Source organism: Cyprinus carpio, chromosome A17, assembly GCF_018340385.1.
Source record: "Cyprinus carpio isolate SPL01 chromosome A17, ASM1834038v1, whole genome shotgun sequence".
In the NCBI taxonomy this organism is placed as follows: domain Eukaryota; kingdom Metazoa; phylum Chordata; class Actinopteri; order Cypriniformes; family Cyprinidae; genus Cyprinus; species Cyprinus carpio.
Genome location: NC_056588.1, coordinates 21609222 through 21631549, shown reverse-complemented (window position 1 = coordinate 21631549; position 22328 = coordinate 21609222). Strand labels below are relative to the sequence as shown.

Below are 22328 nucleotides of genomic sequence, written 5' to 3'. Positions count from 1 at the left end.
TTGACCACGATGCAGGCACATATGTCTCCTGCTTGGATCGAGTCGATCCTTACCTCAGTCACGAGGTGAAACCCACTTCACATGCTAAAGGTCACGCGGAGGTCCTACATGCCTTAGACATATGGAGGAGACCTTGGTTCTTGTCTCAGGGCCCGGTGCTGGGAGCTCCTTGTCACCGAGTAACACTAGCGATGGATGCGTCCCTCACCAGTGGGGGTGTGGTCATGAGTGACCACCCTGCCCGCAGTCTGTGGAGTGGCTCCCAGACCTAAGAGGTCACCATGTGTTGGTGCGCACCGACAACACAGTGGTGGTCTCTTATATCAGTGGTTCCCAACCCTGGGGTCGCGACCCCCACTAGGGGTCGCTAATAATTTTCGAGGGGTCGCCAGTCGCCAATCATTTTTTTTTTTTTAAACAGCACGATAAATTAATTCTGATTAAAATAATTCTGAAAAAAAAAATGTAAAAAAATTAAATATGACAAAAAAAAAATCCTTAACGCCGAGAATTTTGCAACATATCGCGAGAGTGGGAAGATACAGACGTAACTTCGAAAAAAAAACGAGGCAAAGAGAAAATATGGCAAAGCGGCGAGGAGAAGATAAAAATGAATGCGCTAAAAAGAAAACAAGGCCTTATTTAGACAGTTATCTTGAATTTGGTTTCATTGAAGCGATGGACAAGGTGAGAATTGAGTGTGTAATCTGTGGTGAGAGACTAGCGAATGAAAGCATGAAGCCCTGCAAACTAATGAGACATCAGAGCACCAAACAACCACAGACGGTGGGTAAACCTACAGAATTTTTCCTGAGGAAAAAAGAACTTGTTATGTCAAATAGACCCCAGAACATAATAGATGTTTTTACAAGAGCTGGAAATGAAAATAGACAGGCAACGGTTGCATCCTTCGAGTGCGCTCTCTTAATTGCCCAATCAAAAAAAGCCACACACCATCGGGGAAACTCTGCTCAAACCCGCATGTGTAAAAATGGCAGAAATAATGTGCGGGGCACAGGCAGCGTTCAAAACTAAAAACTGTACCTCTGTCTAATAATACAATAAAGCACAGAATCGACAGAATGGCAAATGATGTTGAGAACACACTGATTGAAAAGTTAAAGATGCACCCATTTTCCATCCAACTTGACGAAACGTCTACCTGTGGCGGATGAAGCAGTCCTCATTGCATATGTGCAGTACGTTGATGACTCCGAACTAAAGCAGGACATACTTTTGTCGACTAATTTGTCTACAACAACACGAAGGAGAAGATATTTTCCACGCGATTGACACGTACTTCACAAAGAATCAGATTCCCTATAATAATTTAGTCGCATGCTGCACTGATGGAGCTGCTTCAATGATGGGAAAAAACAAGGGCTTCAATGCACGTTTGAAAGAAAAAAGCACCCTACTGTCTTGTGTTTTCACTGTATGATACACCGTCAAGCCTTGGCCAGCAAACACCTCTCTGATGAACTTAATGAAACAATGAAGACAGTTGTAAAGATCGTTAACTTTATAAAAGCCCGCCCGGTAAACAAGCGAATCTTTGCGGAGCTGTGTGAAGATGAGGTGCATCAGACACTCCTCCTTCATACCGAAGTGCGCTGGCTATCAAGAGGCCAAGTGTTGGTTCGTTTTATTGAACTAAAAGAAAAAATAAAAGAGTTCCTGAAAATGAACAATCAGAAGCTGTTTGACGAAATGACAGATGCATTTCTCATCAGAACGTCATACTTGGCGGATATTTTCAGCCTCTATAATGAAACAAACAAGCGCATGCAGAGCGCGGATGCAAATGTGCTGGAATGCAAGGAAATTATTGACGCATTTGTGCATAAAGTGGACTTTAGGAGGAATAAGCTGATGAAACGAGACCTACACCATTTTCCATCACTTCTTAAACAGACCGGGGGAAATTTGCCTGAATCCTTGAGCAAGGAGTTCATACTTCACATGGAACGGCTACAGAAAGAGATGACGTCACGGTTTTCGGATGTTGATGAACATGTCGCTAAATGCGCATGGGTAATGGATCCATTCACTGCGCAGGAGGAGGACGTGGAGTATTTACAAGCGGAGGACGAGCTCTTGGATATCAAGTCTAATTCTCTTCTGAGGAGATTCTTCAATGAACACGGGTACAAACGGTTCTGGCTGGTGAAAGGACCTAACGTCGCACCCAAGCTTGCGCACCATGCTACAACCAGACTCATCCTGCCATTCGCCACAACATACCTGTCCGAGACTGCTTTTAGTTCTCTGGTAACCATCAAAACGAAGGCACGCAACAAGCTGGATGTGCACCATGACTTTCGTATGGCTGTCACGAAAATCATGCCTAATATACAATCTCTAGCCCTGGATATGCAGGCCCAGACTTCACATTAAATAGTCACATTAAAACAATTAAATAAGGGCTTTAATTCAACCAGGAACAAGAGAAAAGGCATGAAAAAACATAACTTACAATATGTAAATATTTATTATGCAGTGGTTATTGTTGTGTTTTAATTGGTGAATGTTTTTAGTTTTTAGAATGCAAAACAAAAAATACATTAATTCTCTGAATAAGTGATATTCATGTTAGTAAATTTTAATTTGCTTCTGTTTGTTCATCAGTTAAAAAGCACAGGCTGAAAACAAAAAGTCGGTCATTGTGAACCCTTGCATGTTGTTACACGTTTAAGGTAATAAGTGAAATGGATAGATTTGATATTTACGCTAACAGATTAAAATGTGCTGTTATTTGCTCAACGGGTTTAGGAAAAATAAATGGAATCTGTTGTTGGAAAAACTCAGTAGTTGCAAGTTGCAGTTAATTGTTTGCATTCTGGTGTTATTAAAAACTTAAACAACTGACAGTCACATTAAGCTGATGTCTATACTGGTGTATTTGAATGGGGGGGGGGTCATGGGGGTCGTTAAGATTTTTCAGTGTTAAAATAGGGGTCTCTTGAAAAAAAGGTTGGGAACCACTGTCTTATATCAACCACCAAGGGGGTCTGCGCTCACGCCGGTTGTCAAACTAGTGTACCAGATCCTTGTGTGGTCCCAGGTCCTCGCTGAGAGCAGTTCACATTCCTGGGCATCAGAATATGGGAGTAGGCATCCTGTTGAGGCAGGGGCCGAGCCCCGGGGAATGGATGCTTCACCCCGAGGTGGTGAAGCAGATATGGAGAATGTTTGGCCAGGCTCAGGTGGACCTGTTTGTGACTCAAGAGACATTGCACTGTCCCCTCTGGTTCTCTCTCTGAGTCATCCAGCTCCATTGGGGCTGGATGCCATGGTACAGACATGGCTTTGTATGCCTTTCCCCTTATTGCTCTACTCCCGGGAGTTCTGGAGAGAGTGCGCTGGGACGGGGTTCTTCTGCTGTTAGTAGCTCCGTTCTGGCCGGGCCGAGTATGGTTCTTGGACCTGATTTCCCTTCTTGACGGCGCTCCATGGGAGATTCCCATCAGAAGGGATCTCCTCTCACAGGCGGAGGGCACTATAGTGCATCCCCGCTTGGAGCTATGGAAGTTATGGGTGTGGCCTCTGAGGGGGCACAACTCGTAGCTTCCGGTCTCTCAAACGAGGTTGTTGAGACCATCCTTCAATCCATGGCTCCCTCTACAAGGAAACTGTATGCCTTGAGGTGGAAACTTTTCACTTCTTGGTGCGGAGACCACCAACTGCCTGGTTGGTACACTGCTGGAGTTCCTGCAGGCCCATTTCTCTGCAGGGTTGACCCACTCCACCCTGAAGGTCTACGTGGCAGCCATTGCGGCCTACAGCACCCCTCTCGGGTGGTCAGTCAATGGGCAGACACCCTCTGGTTACATGTTTCCTCTGCGGTGTGCTGAGGCTCAGGCCTCTGGCCAGAAGAAGCTTATGCTAAGTGGTGGATCAAGATGCTATCCTATCCGGTGATTGGCCTCATCAGTGACAACGATGAGACTGCCTACAGGGAAGAGGTACAGCACCTGGCCACATGGTGCGCTGACAATAACCTGCTCCTTAACACCAGTAAGACAAAGGAGCTCATTGTGGACTTCAGGAAGAAGAAAGGAAGCATGCATGACCCCATCCACATTAAATGGATGGTTGTTGAACGTGTCTCCAGCTTCAAGTTCCTGGGAACCACCATCACGGATGACCTGTCCTGGACCACAAACACCTCCAGCCTGGTCAAGAAGGCTCACCAACGCCTCTTCTTCCTCAGAACACTGAAGAAGAACCAGCTGTCTTCAGCCATAGTGGTGAACTTTTACCGGTGTGCGATCAAGAGCATCCTGACCAGCTGCATCACAGTCTGGTATGGGAACTGACTGAAAGCATAAACTGAGACGCTTTCTCGGTTCTCATTATAGTGAGCCAACATACAGTATATCCCATGAAATGCAGTTTTCTTTCCAGTGTTGACATATTTCTTATTGAAAAAAAATAAGTTTGGATGAGACATATTGAATCAGTGTGATCATCAAAAAATAAATAAATAGCCAACCAACAAACAAATAGGATTTAGTTATGAAACAGCCATGAACTTGCTATTTTGCTACCTGCGTGTGTATGTCTACTAAAACTAAATTTAGTCAACATAATAGTGTAAATTATCATTTAGACACTAACAAGAACTAAAAGATGCAATTTTATAACTGTGAATTCAAGGTGTCTATAAAAGACAATATTTTAGAGTAAAAAAAGAACTAAAAGGGAGTTGCATTGAGTTTGGTCATGTTTTCAAAACTTAAAAAATGAAGTAAGACTCTAAATTTCCCAGTTTTTCAATCACAGAGATTTAGAACTTTTAATCAATTTAGGACATGTTATGAAGTTTTACATTCATATTTATTCAAAGATGGAGTTTCAGAACCAGGTCTTTTGAGGTTATTTAGGTCTTAGTGCAACACTTGCCTTGCCAAGACTTCATCCATGGCTTGCAAACCTCACACAACTCTTTAATGGTTCAAAGTCTAACTTTTTCACAAAATTTTGCTTTAACAAGTTTTCATCTGAGGTTTGTCAGTTGTAATAACAACTTTCAGTATGATTGCAAGCTACATCACTATGACCAACCAATCAGAATTAACCTCAAGGCTAAGTTCCTCTGAAATTGAAGTGGACATATGAACACGAGTGCAGAACATTCAGGGAATAGTTGGAACTTTTTTCATTTAATGGTATGGGTATGTCTGCCTGCTGGTGGTATAATCTCATTAAAAACACCACATTAAAAAATAAATAAATAAATAAATAAATAAAAAAATATAATTAAAATAAAATAAAATACCATCTTACCAGAGGGCATTTTTTTTTTTACAAAATGGAATTGAGTTTTTCTTACAAAATTGGACTGCCTAAGGTTAAGTACCATTACCATAAACATTCCATCATATGTCCTAATGTTGATATATTGTATTAACAATAATAATAATATTAATAATAATAAACAGCAACATGTATTAGGACTGGGCAGTACATATCGTGCAGCAGTACAAATGTGTCAGCTGGAAGAGATTTTTTTTTTTCTGCAGCTATCAGCGGGAAGCATCATTTTACATTATTTGCATGGTAGAGCGATGAATAACCATGAGAATATGTAATACATAATGTGTCCCAAAAAAGTTAAGATGAGAAAGAACTTATTAAGAGGTTTTGTTAAACAAAATATAAAGCAGTTTAGTTGTTGCCAAGCAACATTACGATGTTTTGCATTAAAATAGGAAGTAATACGTTATCATGCAACTCTTGTGAATCATAGAATCACAAGTGTGAGCATGTGTGTGCATATCAGGAGTTTTATCACAGCTACACATTCTGGTTTATCCAATTAAAATAAATAAATAAATGTTTTAAGACTTTTTTTAAAACTCAAATGTAAAAATGTCAAGATGTTTTTACACTACTTTTCCATACTTATTCCTAAATCATCATTTATTTGCACTGCTACAAATAATCTCTAAGTTTCCACCCAGTCAATTTCTGAATATAACAATAAATTATTCAGTTGAGATGAGTACCTCATTCTTCTGGATTATTAATATATATATATATATATATATATATATATATATATATATATATATATATATAGGTCACAGTTATGTTCAGTAGGTTTGCTTTCATGGTCTTTCGGTTTGTTTTCATTAGTCACATGTTTCTTTGTCTTAGTTTCCCGCCAGTCATCAGTCGTCATGGACACTTATCTAGTCATCACACCTTTTCATTATCATCTCGTTATCACTGTGTATTTAAGTTGTTCCTTCACAGTCACTCATTATCCAGTCACTGTTAAGTTTAGTGTGTTTTTTTCTGCCTGTCTGCCTATTTGGATTATTCTCATTAAACTTCACATTGGAATGTTACTCTTCGTCTTCTTCTGTCTTCCTCGCCACAGCTGCTGACTATATATATATATATATATATATATATATATATATATATATATATATATATATATATATATATACATACATATATATATATATATATATATATATATATATATATATATATATATATATATGTATGTGTGTGTGTGTGTGTGTGTGTGTGTGTGTGTGTAATATTGTTGTGATATAAATTTTGTGAGATTTTGGTTCGATTTACTTTGAGTTAAACATATCTATGTTGTCTACATCTCAAGAACTTTCAGTTGTAGTGACTTAATTATACATTTTTGTCCATTCTCTTGCCACTTGTCAAGTTTTCCATTAATGAGGAAGATATTCTTAAATTAGGCATTGTTAAAATCTCTTACCAGTGGTTACTGTTACTAGGAGAATTGAGAATGTTATTATTATCCACCCTCCACTGCTTTTTGCTAATTATAATTCTAGTTCATGAAATGGTGTCCTTTAATGCATAATTTGTTTGCTTAAAAACTGGCTATGCCTAATGGATGTATATAAGACATATAACACATGCACATAATCCCCTTATCCTTATGTAAGAGCACTGTATAAGTCAGTGAAGTCATTTTATGTTGAGTGATACTTGATTGCATTTTGAATTCCAATGAGAAGTGTGCTGATACCTACTTATAATGCAGCAACATTGCACTAGAGGCTCTAAAATCATCTTGCCGCATCAAATGGTATGTTCTTCTGCAAAAACGTACACATGCTCTCTCCAGTAGTTGATAAGTAAAAAATAAATAAATAAATAAATAAATAAAATACAGAGCGAGCACAAGAAGATTCAACTCAATATGCCTTTTCTTATTTGGTTTCAAGCTGAACAAAGATGCCCATGCAACTCATCCACAAAGCAATTAATCAAAAACTCATGGGTTTGGGGGAATATATGCATCATTTATAACTAGAGGATTAGGGAATGTGAGAATGCATCAGCCATTGAGAATGAGAACAATGCCAAATCCAGCTTTCTGAAATCTCTGAACCCCAGAGAAATGCTAAAACCATTTGAAGTCATCAAAGACGCCTTGTAAAATTCTTAAAATAACTAATCATGAATTATATCATCTTCTATTAACTGCAATAATTAAATGTTTCAATCTTTATTCAAGCATCTATTACTTGCAATTATCTTGTATTTGGTCAAGAGTAGCAATGTCCTCTAATTGAATATTGTAGAAATTATGTATTTTTGTACGCCAACTTGGAAGTTAGCATCACCCATGTTCTTTCGACCAAAACTCAATAGGATACTCCCATTGACGTTGAATTATTGTGGTTTGTGGTTTATGTTTTAAAAGTTGAAAAAGTTTAAGATTCTTACACGCTTCATTCATAATGATAATGTCAACACTTTAATTTAAAAAGCAATTCTCACCCTGTTAACTAGTTGCTCATTAGTATGCATATAACTAATATACTGGCTGTTTATTAGTACTTATAAAGCACATATTAATGCCTTATTCTCCATGACCATTTTCAGACCCCTTAATCCTACACCGTACCTAAACTTAACATCTACCTCACTAACTATTAATAAGAAACAAATTAATTGATTGTTGAGGCAAAAGTCATGGTTAATTGTTAGCAAATAGTGTTTAAAGGTGCCATGTGTAGATTTTAGCAGCATCTAGGGGTGATGTTGTGAATTGCAATAAATGGATTAGCCCCTCCCTCCACAACCACAAAAATTGCCAACACAGGACAAAGATGTCATCATCTGAGACAGCAGAGAGTAGCCAGTCAAGCATTTTTTACTCTACTTACTTCTATGAACGACCTCTGCTTCTAATAAACCCCACAACGACAAAACATGGAGGGAGACCGATAGAAAGGTATGTAGATAGAAATGGCTTATTCTAAGGTAATTAAAACATAACGGTGAATGTTGTAAGGTATTTATACACCACTGAAAACATAGTTTTTTATGTTACATTGCATTTCTGTAAACAGATTCTCAAAAATGTTACACATTGCACCTTTAATGTCACATTTAGCCACTTGTTAGCCTTTAAAAAAAAAAAAGTGCAAGCTTCCAAGTATTCCACATCACAGAATTAAACGTGAAAATATCTTGAGATTTTGTTAACCACAAACCTTATTTTAGGTATTTAACAAAAAACCATTAACAAAAATAAATAAATAAAAACATAGATTTTGGGACAATGGGAGTGCCTGAAGTGCTTAAATGCTAACTTGTTTCCATGTTTGGCTTACATAATCCCTCCAGCATGGTGAAGTTAAAACCCTAAAAGTTCCATTGCCCATTCTGAAGCTATATAGATTTTGCCATAAGTGGAGGCCATTTGCAGATGGCCCTTCAAAGTAAACCAGTGCACATTAGCATTGGAGATAGATGGTGGCAGGTTAGAAGGGCTGCTCATTAAGATGCATTGATTTCTATCTATCTGCATGGCTAATTGAGCCAAACATTAAAGTCTTTCAAAGATGGATCTATTTAAATTGAAAGGAACCATAACTGGGACACAGGCTCAAAGTTCCTCTTGGAAACTGAGTGAGAATTTGGTCAGTAAAAAGAACATTAAAAAAATCTGAAGAAAAAAATGAAAATGTTTGTTTACTGGAAAGTGCAGTCATGAAAAATGTTGTGTTTCTTCAAACCCTATTCACACTTCTGTTAAGTGTTCAGAAAAACTGTGTGTGAAAACATATGAGTGAAAATGGTAGCTGGGGGCATTGGTGACCATCTTGCACTGTTTGGGTCAAATAGCAACTTGGTTCCATTAAAACAACTGCAGGTGTTGGTGTTCACCGTTCTTTGACAGTCTTGGAAAGGGCCTGAGATCCTGGTCAATAATTCAGCCATATACACTTTTGTTGAGGACAAACATATGTGTAATTAAAATTAGGTATGAAAAAAGGTGTAGAATGCATCCACAGTGCCCTCGAAACTCTTTAACTGTTCTTATACATTCTTTGGACTTTGGATCAATTTCATGTCAGTGTCAGCACTTGACATTGTTTTTAAGATAAGCCCAGGCATTTGTTGGCAGATATCTGAATATATTTACAGATTATTCATCAGTTCCCTTGACATCAAATCAATTCCTAAACACTTCTAAATGAAACCCTATATCATATTAAGTCGAGTAACATTTCTTGCCGATTTCACTTGTTCAGAGTGTCTTCAAGCCTGTCTCGTTAAACCTTCACTCAAAAAAAAAAAAGATAAAATCATAAACCATATGTGATGCATATTTGTCATTCATGCATAAACAAAACAAGTAAGAAACAGATTATTTTATTTAAATAATTATATTTTTAAATGTATTTATTAAATTGCTTAGAATCAGCATACATTTATTAACTGTCATATATAAGGTGGTATAATAGAGACTCTCACGATGAGGAATAATTATAGGAGACAGACTTTAATCACAAAATACTCTAGAAACAGGTACAATGCAGGAGAAAACCAGAGTACTTCAAACAAGAACGGATAAAGACTAAGGGAGAACTGAAGACTTAAGTAGAGCACACAAAGGAACTAATGAGTTATTTAGCAAGACACTAAGAGAAAACTATGATAAGCGATGGGAAAAAATGACAGAACCAAAAACGCAAGGAAATAGAGAACACACATTACATTAACTTGCAAGCAAATAAATTAAGTATGAACAAAATATGGCTAGTTGTGCAAAAAAGCAATACTTAGTTAAAAGGTATTAGATTGAAACAAGTTGGATTTTTAATGATAAATATATAAACCCGATTATTATGTTTCTTAAACACACTCAGTTTATTAGCATTATTACGGAAATAATTACTGTTTCATTTACATTCGACTGTTTCATCACGTGAGGTTTATTAGCTTGTAATCGAAATGAGTAGGAATTTTATATGAAACTGAGATACAAAAATCTTAATTTTAGGCCTATATATATAAATATATATATATATATATATTGGGTAACACTTTATAATAACTGCACGCTATTAATCATTAGTTAAGCATTAGGAAACAGTTAATTCATCATTTATAAAGCATTAATAGACATTAATAAGCAGTTTATAAATACAGACATAAATGCTTTATACTTGATTTAAAAGCATATCTATTATGTATTTAAGAATTGTTTTTTCATACTTTATTAATGATCAATTTATCATTTCTAAATGAAGTATAGCATTATTTACACACCAGTTATTAAGGATTTGTCAGTGGTTCATAAGATCAGTTAGAAATTGTAAGTAAATGATTAATAAACTATTTAAATGTGCATTCATACATCTTATTTTTCAGAGATATAGTAATAGTTACTTAGAGTGTGAATAATGGTTTATTAACATGTATTTCTACTGTAATTCAGGGTTAATTCAGGTAGTTATAAAACATATGTAGTTGTTAGTTAACTATTATTGTGAGCTCATCTAAAGTGAGGACTATTTATGCCTTGTAAAGCTTTTACAAATGAGATTTAAAGGCTGTTAATATTTCTATTTTCTGTATCACTGTGTTGTGTTTGTTTCATTTTCCTGTTTAGAAGATAACTGAGCCTTTCATATCCTTTATAAATGCTTTACAAGGCATAACTAGTCCTCACTTTAGATGAGCTCACATACATAGTTAACTGACCACTACTAAATGCTTTATAACTACCTGAATTTACTACATTTACTTACAATTTCTTGTGATCTTATGAATCACTGGCAACTCCTAAATAACTGGTTTGTAAATAATGCTATACTTCATTGAGAAATGATAACTTTATCATGAATAAAGTATGACAATAAAATTATTAAACACATTATAGATATGCTTTTAAATCAATAATAAAGCATTTATATCTGTATTTATAAACTGCTTATTAATGTCTATTAATGCTTTATAAATTATGAATTATCTGTTTACTAATGCTTAATTAATGATTAATAGTGTGCAGTTATTATAAAGTGTTACCATATATATATTTTTTTTTTGAGTGTTCAATCACTACATTTTTGAATATGCTGTCATATGCAAAGTCAAATTTTCTGCATGGATAAAGAGTAAACTGTGTGGATTTATAATATTGAAACATTGATGTATTGACTGGAGGGGAAAGCAATCAATGTCCTTTTTTTTTTTTTTTTTTTTTTTGTAAACAGATGCACCACGAGTACATTGATTATAAAAATACATTCATGAACCCATGTGTCATTTGACTCCATTGATTTTCCCATGAGTGTCTGATTGATACAAGCTTGAAAAGTCAAGAGCCAATTGATTCCCCATTTTTTCCCCATGCACTATCCTCTCATTAGAGGATGCCTGGATGCTCCATGCACCTTGAGATCTTACATCAAGGCTTTCAACCTGGTGAGAAGGCATTCTCGACACACATATGCTTCCAAAAGTAAAGCCTTTGATTGCAATAGATTTCAGCGACTTTCTTTAAACCACAAACCAAAGGCTTCCTGCATGCAACATCAGGTTGCAAGCAACCTTGTGAAAGAACTTCAACAAAATCCGAAAACAACATATCACATAATGTGAGTAAGGCTCCTGTGAGAACACTAACCATGCTTCAAAGCAAAATTTGCATTAAATCTGTGTGGGTGAGCAGGTGTGCATGAAGATGCGCCAAAAAGACTGAGACATTAAAATCTGTGACTTTCAAGTAGATTAGATGAATATAAATCTAATTTTAGAGCAGGTCTGAGTGACAAAATGTTGGCTAAAGGTTAGTGAAAAATTCTGCAATCTCAAAAGTCTCAAATATATAACTTTACAGCTACAGACTTCTATACAAAGTAAATATGCAAATCTCCCCAAATTGCTGTTTTGCTGTAATCTGCATAATTAGCACTGTTAGCGCGATTGATGTTGACATTGAGGGAAATAAAAACACACTGACAAAAATTGCATGCTTTTGATTGTTTTCATCAAGGCACCATTTCTTCTGTAAATCTTTCATACACAGAAATAATAGGCTTATGTTTCTCAAACAAATCCTGGAATGCATGTCCTAAGATCAATGCAGAAAAGTCAAGACAGCCTCTAAAATACTGGGCCAAAAAAAAAAAAGGCTAAAGCCAAAATGTGGTGTTTAACATTTAAATGCCTCTAGCTAATGCACTCTAGACCTGTGACATTTTTAAAACCACCATAAAGTCTCCGATGTCTACTCATAAACATGAAAAACAGGCATCTTTTTTTTTTTTTTTTCATGAGCATTTTCAGATTCTGTACACCGAAAAGCATCAGTGACGTCTAAATGTGGGTGGACATGGTCATTCTGACATTAGAGTTTTGCAGAAATTCAGAATGAGAGATTTTTGTAGCTTAGTGTAATAATTTGCGCTTTTGGATTGGGAAAGAAGTTTCAAAGTGAGACATATTTGCATCTCTAGCATAAAAAAAAGAAAGAAAGTCTCCATTGCTCAGACAGACAAGTTGTCCCACCCTCAAATGCACACCAATTGATCATGGACTATAATACTATGTCTGGCTGCACAGACAAACAGAGCAATGTTGAAAGTGCCACAGAAACACATTGTTTACACTCTCTAGGGAAATCAATCTATGAGAATGGCTTACTTATAGTTGTCTCTGCACATTAAACTGGAAATGGAGAAATTGTTCTACCCTCCAAAAAAAATTAAAGACATAAACATTGTTGAAAAAGATTAGAGAATACTTTCCTGACTGTGTACTTTCCAGTTTTAGAGATAAACTGTTCCAAGCAGGTGAATTATTGATCTTCTCAACTCAAAGAAGGAAAGCACACTGTTTAAAGAGGTTTACCAACGGGGGGCCAAAAATGATCCAGAACACCCAGTAAGAGAATTTTTTACTGTAAGAAAAGAATAAGTGAAGAAGTGATCATCATTTACTCATCTTCATTTTCATTCTGAACATTTAGTATATGTTTTTTTTTTTTTTTTTTTCTCTCCATAAAACAAAAATATTAGACAGGATGTAAGAACGTCTCTTTTCCATTCAAGGGTGATAGATGGCGATTTATACTGCTAAGCTAAAAACTAGACAAGAAAAGGTATTTGTAAAAACACTGCATAAAGGATTTTAGTGTTCCACAGAAAAACAATGAAACAGCATATAGGTTTGGAATGACGTTAAGATGAATAAAATATTGATATAATGACAAAAGCTTCAATTTTGGATGAGCAGTAACACTGTATAACTTTCATTAACAAATCATTAACAAACATTATATAAGGATTGCTAGTTAATATAAATTCACATTGCTAGAAATATGAGATAATGTGCTTGTTTACTAATGTACTTATTAAAAATTACCTTATGATTAACAGATCATTATTTAATATGAATTAAAATGCTTACAAATGAACTTAGAAATAAACTTTCTGTTTATAAGATCATGCACTTTTTAAAAATCTTCAAATGATGTTGTCAGATGGTTTACAATGATTAAAAGCGTCATTAATAAATCATTAACAAATATTATATAATACTTAACTGATCTTTAGTTAATGCTTAAAAAATGTCATTAAACTTTCAGTTCATATGATCATGCACTTTTTAAAAATTTAAAAATAATTTTAACAGAAATTCTACAATGATGACTATCTTATTTGTTAATGTACTTTTGAATGCTAACAAATGTCATTAAACTTCAGTCCACATATTACCTAAAGCTATTTTTTTTTTTTACATTTACAAATGTTGTGATAAAAAAAGAAAAGGAAAAAAAGAGCTTAATCAGTCATTTTAAGCTTTTTACTATTCACTGAACTATTCATGTTAACATATTATTCATTAACTCATAACCTCAGGTCATATATTTGGTCTTTGTTTGTTGTGTAGACTTCTATTGTTTTCACATCTTAACAAATCATTTATTAATCATTTGTTAATGTTTTTACAGTACACAATCTAAAGGGGGAAAAAAATACAGTTTTGACCCCTTACCCAACCCTAACCCTAACCCTAACCTTACCAACATCACACCTTGATAGCAGCAAAAGTGTTATAAAACATCTGTTAAAATCATTTGTAGATTTTTAGGATGTGCATAATCAAATGAATTAAGTTTAATGACATTTGTAAGCATTGCAATTTGCATTAGTTATCTGCTGATCATTAGGTAATGTTTAATAAGTTTAGTAAACATTAACAAGCACGTTATTTCATGTTTATATCTATATGAATATATACATTTACTTATGCTCCGTTAAGAATTATACTGTATAATGTTTGTTAATGATTTATTAATGAACATTATTATAAAGTGTTACCAATAAAATTGGCTATTGTGCAGTATGTATATTATGTCTATTACTACTTTTCTAAAATATTACAACCTAGGCTCACGTGCCTCTTCCTACATTTTTGCAAAACTCAAAAAAAGTACCTGTTATTGAATTATAAATGAAAGCTAGTGATAGTAAAACAACAACAACAACTTCTTCATCACCTCAGAACATAGTGCACAATTTGTAAATGAATACATTTTGACTTTTACATTACCAGCATCATATATATATGGCTAATTTGATATAGTAAATGTGCTTGGTAACTCACCTCACTTTAGGGTTTAGTGTAGGTGGAATGCCATTTTCAAATGGAGATAAAGAATTTAGCACCGCATTTAATTCCCAAACACCTATGATACATACAACAACCATTGTAATAAAACATTGTCACATCTCTCTGGAATAATACCAAACACACTTGTAGTGCTATTCACTTTGAAATTGTCACAAACTGCAAAAGGAGCAACAAAATATAATTTTGCAGAAACTTCGCCACAGGCACATTTTTCCAATGAACTTGGGTTGAAGTATTTGTTGATTGTTGTTGACTGAAATTTGTTCTATGCTTATTAAATGCCATATAAGAAAGCTGAGTGAAGAAAATAGAATAGAATGCTTGTTAAGGGGAAATTTTGATTGTAATGAAGAATGCTGAGAGCAGCAGAGGACAGCCAATGTCACAAAGCACCAGGCCTGGGGAGAGAGAGAAATCTTAATGACTTTTCTGACCCTCAGATGAGAAAGTCTCAGCGGCCTCAGGGAGTCTTGAAGGGTTAGACTGCCCACTCCGCAAAAGACAACAAGCCTTTGATAGACCTGTAACAGATTTTTTGATGTTCGCAGATCACACTTCCTTCTGTTCAAGACCTTTTACTCTGAAACAGGAAATGTGAAGGGTGATCTCATTCATATTCAGATGGTGTACACATACATTTCTGTATGTTTGGACACTGAAAGACACTGAAATGCACAATATCAATGTACTGACAAAATGTAAAATTTAAAGCCTTTTTTATTTTTACGAATCCTCTAAGAAAGGGTTGGAACTGAAATAACTATATATATAACTTGTACTGATGTATATATACATATAAGATGTACATATTTTTACGAATCCTCTAAGAAAGGGTTGGAACTGAAATTACTGGAATTTCTAAGAGGGCATCGCCGCAGGTGACAAAGTTCAATACTCAGACTCTCATTTACAAGTAAATGACCTTTTTAATGGCAAATTTATTTATAAATGAAATCTAGATGGAGCTAATGAAAGTAATTTGCACCCTTTGTATCGATGAATTTAATTATCATCAGAGCTCAACAAGTAAGTGAAACGCTGCCAATGTGTTGACAAATCACACCAAATAAAATGGAATGTGTTAACTATGCTAAATTAATGATGACATCAGACATATGTTTTTGTTATCGTAATTATTAATACCTATGAATTTCATTAAAGGGTACAATCGATGTAAAATTGTGTTTTTACATTGTGTTTGCATATATTGTGTCTTAGCAGTGTGGACACAACCACCTTACAATAATAAAAATCCATTCAATACTTTTTTTAAAATCCCCAGAATACCTAAACAGTCTCAATAATCAAGCCGTTTAGATTTTCTGAGCAATATGACGTCATATTACTCAGGCCCCACCCACGACCATTGATGGACTGTCCTGTATTAGCATATCTCAGCCCCTCAGCCAGTTGTACGCTGTCCTCCATTCTCCATGCTCAAGTAGCTGTAGTGACAACAATGGCTGTGTCCGAAAGCTGAAAAATGCTGCCTTTGGAGGATGCATTCCAAGGCATCAAGGTACATCCAAATCCAATGTCAGCTTCACTTCCTGTCTCCTGAGATGACTTAATCTGATTGATTTTTGAAGGAAGCATAGATGTATCCTGCACTGCCTTTGATATCCCATAATCCTCTGCGTTCCATTCCGTGATGTAATTTCTAGAAAGAAATCAGTATTATAGTAATTAAATATTTAATTACTATAATACTGATTTCTGTCTAGAAATAAAATCATGAATGGAACACAGAGGATTATGGGATATCAAAGGCAGTGAAGGATATTGCTTTATTATCACCAAAGCTCGTTCTGTTTTGTTGTTGATCGTTAAAACGTTAAGCTTTTTTCCACATACTGTACATTATTGTTTCTCCTCTATGCTCCGCCTTTCTGTAAAGTGTCGATTTTTACAAAGCTCATTGTTCTGAAAAGCGAGGTGTATGCTGATTGGCCAGTTATTCAGTGCATTGTGACTGGTCGAATACCTCAAGCGTGTGACGGAAATGTTACACCCCTTAACACTGTGATGCTGTGTCCCAGCGCAATGAGACAAAACCAATAAAACCCATTACAAACGAGGCATTTTTAGCATCCTGTGGGGACATAATTACTGATCATAATGACTTATAGTGTGTTTTACGCGTTGTGCCACATTGCGCCGTGTAAACAAAACTATGTCTGCATTTGTGATCAGAGAAACAACAAACAACAAGCTCTACTCTACACTGGTCAAAACTCGCGTTTGAATCATCAATGGCAAATCCTTTAAATATGAAAATGTACTTACAGGCTGTGAGTCAGCATTATTTGTCAGAAAACTGGCATTGTAGGCTACTCTCACAGGAAACAGTCCTCATCCACACATCTGAATATTTAGGTTGAACTGTTCTAGAACAGTGTTGTAAATACAACTTAGCCACTGATTTCTAGTTGTGTCTTCTTTTGGAAGGCCAAACACAGTAGTTTTGCTTTCACAACGAAACACACAGCATCTCCACGACATGGTGGCAGCGGCAGCAACAATATTACAGCAAGAATAAAAGTTACGCCTTTTTTCTTTGCATGAACATTTGGGTAGCATTATGCTAATCTTTCCACACATCGACATAGACATGTGGGGGCGTGTTTAAACGCTGCATTTTAGGAGGGCTGGACGAGTCTTAACTTTTATAAAAAATATCTCTTTGGGTTTGAGACTTTAGTGTTTGCAACTTTAGGGATCTTAACTATTCACAAACTATTCTCCAAAGAGAAAGGAAAACTTGAAATAGCAGCGTATGACCCCTTTAAGCAATGCAGGTGTTTTATAGTTGGATGTAAAAGTGAACATAAGAGTCTTCATTTTCTCCTGACATCACTGAGGACACAGTGAATTTTTTTTTTTTTTTTTGATGGTGATGCGCTACTGAATACACCTAAACTTGTTTATGTCTGCACAAATAATTTTCCTCCAGACTGCTTTCTGAATGAGGTACACTTCAAAGGCAGGTTTGCTAAAATGTTAAAACTCAAGGATGGATCAGTTCCCACTGTTCATGATCCAGCTGCACCTCCACAAGAAGTCTCACACTTAATATTTAGTTATTATTATTTGCAAATAGCCTTTTTCTCTTCAACAGAAGGGGGTGAGCAGAGCTCATTAGCATTTAAAGAGACATGCACCAAAACGGGTCGCTGTGAACAGAGCTGTTTTTGACAAGGTAAAAAGGTGTTGTTTTTACACAGCCACTGAGGAATTTTAACCAAAGTAAGTTGCAGACATTTTATGAAGACCATAAAGAATCATACCAATTTGTGGAAAATGGCCATCCAACGTCCCAGTTAATCAAAACCCCAAAGGACTCACAAAAACTCATACATCTGTATAGCTTTGCATACATAAAATTTTAGTCTTAAAAAAAGGAAAAAACATTATATTATGGCACAGTGTGGTTTTACATTAATTTGGGTGACAAATAGTATCTTATTTCGATGTTTTATTCACTTCATGTTTGTGTTTGTTTGTGTGTGTGTGTGTGTGTGTGTGTGTGTGTGTGTGTGTGTGTGTGTGTGTGTGTGTGAGATAACACAGAAAAAGGAAGTTTATATCGTTTTGGGGATGATTATAGTTCTTGCAATTTCATAAATAACTCAAGAGGCACTCAAGTCTCTGCAGCTATCCTTGCTGTAATCAAAGTATGATTGGTATAAAATTCTAGACTGACTATAATAATAATTTATCCGTGCACATAAGGTCACTGCACTTATGTGGAAAACTGCAGAGCACTAGAAAACATTACATGATTTCATTGATCTGCTCCTTAAAAAGGACGTCTTTAAAAGAGAGGATTGATGGTGGGTGGCTATAGAACATTTATTACATTTTTGAATGAGCAAAGAATCCACCATCCTTGAATAGCATCATTCACTGATGAAGGGTTTCAGAGACCTTTCAAATCACGATATGTAGGCTGCACCAAAAACTTCAATCCAGCTAGAAGTAACTAAAAAAAAAAAAAAAATCACAACAAACTGATGGTAGAAAGAACTATTTACAGTACGCTGTACAGTACAGTACAATCAAATATAATAAAGGCTGCAAAAGATGTGAGAACCACAAAAAAAAAAAAATCCTAAAAGTAACACAACCACAACAAAAACTGAGAGGATCAGCCACTGCTGGACAAAATAACCCATGATTTGGAACTAAAGCCTGTATTTTTAAACATAGAGTATACTACAAAAAAAAAGCCCACAATGCCTTTTCAGTGTTCGTAAAAACAGATCTCTCGAGGTGTAGGCACTTCACAATTTTAAGTGGAGTCTGAAAACATGTTTGGGGCAGACTCCTTTTCCAGATCATTCAAAGAAAGAGGATAAACTGATTTGTCAATAACAATAGTTCAAACATTACTGCAAAATAATCAGAAAAAGTTGCTAATACCAAGTAATGAATACAAGCTTCCCAGGTGGCCACTGCAGTGAGCTTAACACTGAGGATCTCGACATTAAATCAGAATGAGAAAATCTTCTCTTTTTTCTTTCTTTTTTTTTTTTTTTTTTTTTTTTTTTTTTGTTCCTCAACAGTTTTCAATTTTACAGGAAGAGTGCGGAAAGCCATCAAATGGTTTTTGCATCTGTCAGCTTATGCGGTTTTGCAAAACATGTCCCTCGTTGTGCATACTCTGATGTTGTTTAGTCTTTACTGGTGTTGCAGTGCCACCCTTTTGAACAGCCAATGAATTAACAAAACTGATACCATTGCAACAATACAAAAGGGGAGGTGACAAATTTCATAAACCAAAACACAGTGGAAAACTTTTTGTTGTAAACAAACTTTTCTCACCATAGTATCCATGTTGTATAATATTGTATGTATTGTATGTAAGAGATGATGCATAACCCCCAGCAGGATAATCAACATCAGTTGCGCTTCACCTTGAAGTGGTTTATTTGAAATAACAACCGGCTGACTATATTATCAGGCTTATTACACAGCTACTTGCCAAATAAATAAATGCATGAAGATGACGTTGCATAGCACTGCAGGGACAATGATCATTATTAAGTAATACTTGGACCGGTGAGCCCCAAAATAGCTCCAAACTTTAATCTAGCAACGGCTTTGCATGTAATTACAAAGTAATTGCGCTGCTAATCTAACACTATAAAGTGTAGTTATAGTAAAGTTGAATTCTTACCACTTGAGGCTATGTTTAGGAAGAGGCGAGCGTCCGAAGCTCTAATGGCAGCAGAGTACTTTTCCTCTTTCCCTGGGACCTGTGCTTTCCGCTCGGGCATGATTCGAACCCTGAGACGGCCTCCCTCAGCACCCAGCCACCACTCCAAAATCCGCGTTAGGTCCATTTCCAGGAACACAACCGGCGAGTCCTCGTACACATGCAGTCCTCCACATCCCGTTTTAACCATATCTTCGCCCACCTCCACCACAACTTGATTAGACTTTCGACTGGCGTTAGTCAAACCCAAATTCAAAACTTTCGGCACGGGCCGCTTCTGTCGAAACGGGAGCTGTCCAGTGCTGGATCTGTTGACGTTCATCGCTGCCAACTTTACATCAAGCAAACTGGCGATGGTTTTTTGCAACGGAACGCAGCGCATGAGCAAGTTCGCGCGTACCGTGTAACATCCGTTAAACGACAGACAGTCTCCGTTAAGCGGGCGCTTTATAAACAGAGCCAAGTAGTAACGCAACAGCGACGGGACGGCGAAATCCACCGAGAGCGTCTTCCTTTTGATCCGAGAGGTGGAGGTCTGGTTGGAATCCTTTCTGTCGGTGCCGTTGATGAAAGCGGACGTGGGAAAAGTAGCAAGTGCGTCCGCGGCTCTCTGAGAAGCGCACTGCAGCTCGGGTAGAAATGCCGCAGACCAAAGAAAAAAGTAAAGTATCCGTGCAATCATGATTTAGGCTGAAAAGATCCTGTTTTCTGTTGATTCTGCTTTCACTCCAGCACCCTCACTCTCTCCAAATGGGGTGTTGAATCAGGGAACGAATGGAGAGCTAGTCGAGTCTACATTTCTTGTGCATTAAGATGTAGTTGCTTTTTTCAAAGCTCTTGAGGTTGCTATTTAATTCCCGCATATTACTGTCGAATCATCCACAAAATAGTTCCTTGGTAGGCTAATTAAACAGCACGAAATAGATTCGCCTCTTGTGGAGCTTCTTGGTATGCCTAACAAGTTCTCCGGGGCTGCTCAAAGGCTCCTTGTATCTGCATCCAATACCTCGAGCAGAGGTGCAGTGTCCCTTTTTTGAAAAAAAAAAAAAAAACACTGTCGTATAACAACAGATCCTCACACGTTTAACATGTCCACTTTTCGACAAGCCAACATATTTGCACGACAAACTGCGTGCGCTGAAATCAAATATAATCCACAGCTCACCGCGTTTCTGCCCATCACAAGCAGAAGTTTATTTGTAATGTACGGTATCTAAGAATTCCTGGCGGTTTGGGGTTTTTTTTTTTTTTATTTTTTTTTTTGTCTTTCTAAATCGAGCGGGTCTTACCTGCGCAGCCAGTCAAAACGAGGGAGCCTTTTTTTGAGGCTGCAAATGCCGCGAGCGCGCGAGCCCACTGTGCGCGTGCCACCACGGCGCTCAGAATTATTTATTTATTTATTTATTTTCGGGTTGTGAAACTCACTTCTGCATCTCTTTATGACGTCACCAGCAGCAGACGCGAATATAAGGGACGCGTTTCGAGCCATTTAAACTACTGTGATGACTGAGAAATGATAGAGATGACACCTCTGTACGGCGGCATTGCGCCGTAATTAGTTTTTAATGAACATCTGTGTATGACGAGCATCGTCTCCCAATAATTTCGCTAGGTTACTCAAAGAATCATTCACAGCCTCTGTAATTAGGCTATGTCATTCACGTCATAGAGGGATTAGATCGAGCGCTTATGCGTCAAAACGCAGGCACACTTTTTATTTTGCTTTCCAAAAAAGGGATTTACACATAATCACTTGAAGTACTATTGATGTAGCTACTAATTAAACTATTAGAAGAAATGCACTATTGGTTTATTTTAACAGTTGTACCGCAATCCTAAATACCACACGAGAAACTGGAATGTCATCAGAAACTGATAAGAAATGAATGACGAAATGAGGGAATATAAATATTCCATGTTTTTAAATGGAGAGCTTCAAGTTTTTCAAGCCACAAATTATTAAAGGATAACGTGGACCATCAAGCTTTGCAAATCCATCATGCCAGCTTAAGTGTATGCTTTCATTAACGCAAAAGAGGGACATACCAACTAGAAAATTAATATATATATATATATATATATATATATATATATATATATATATATATATATATATATATATATATATAATGTTATTACTCAAATAAAAATCTTTTTCTTTTTTTAGATA

At 36.3% G+C, this 22328-nt stretch overlaps 1 protein-coding gene across 1 annotated transcript in view; it reads right to left on the bottom strand.

The window, feature by feature from the left end:
* The window catches only part of LOC122148208 (ALK tyrosine kinase receptor-like), a 183387-nt gene extending 161449 nt beyond the window's left edge, over nucleotides 1–21938 (bottom strand). Inside the window, exon 1 of the mRNA XM_042774434.1 lies at nucleotides 20120–21938. Within this exon, the coding sequence (XP_042630368.1) occupies nucleotides 20120–20840 (721 nt within the window). The 5' untranslated portion in view covers nucleotides 20841–21938. The remainder of the gene's footprint in view (nucleotides 1–20119) is intronic.
* Between the last annotated feature and the right edge of the window lie 390 nt (nucleotides 21939–22328).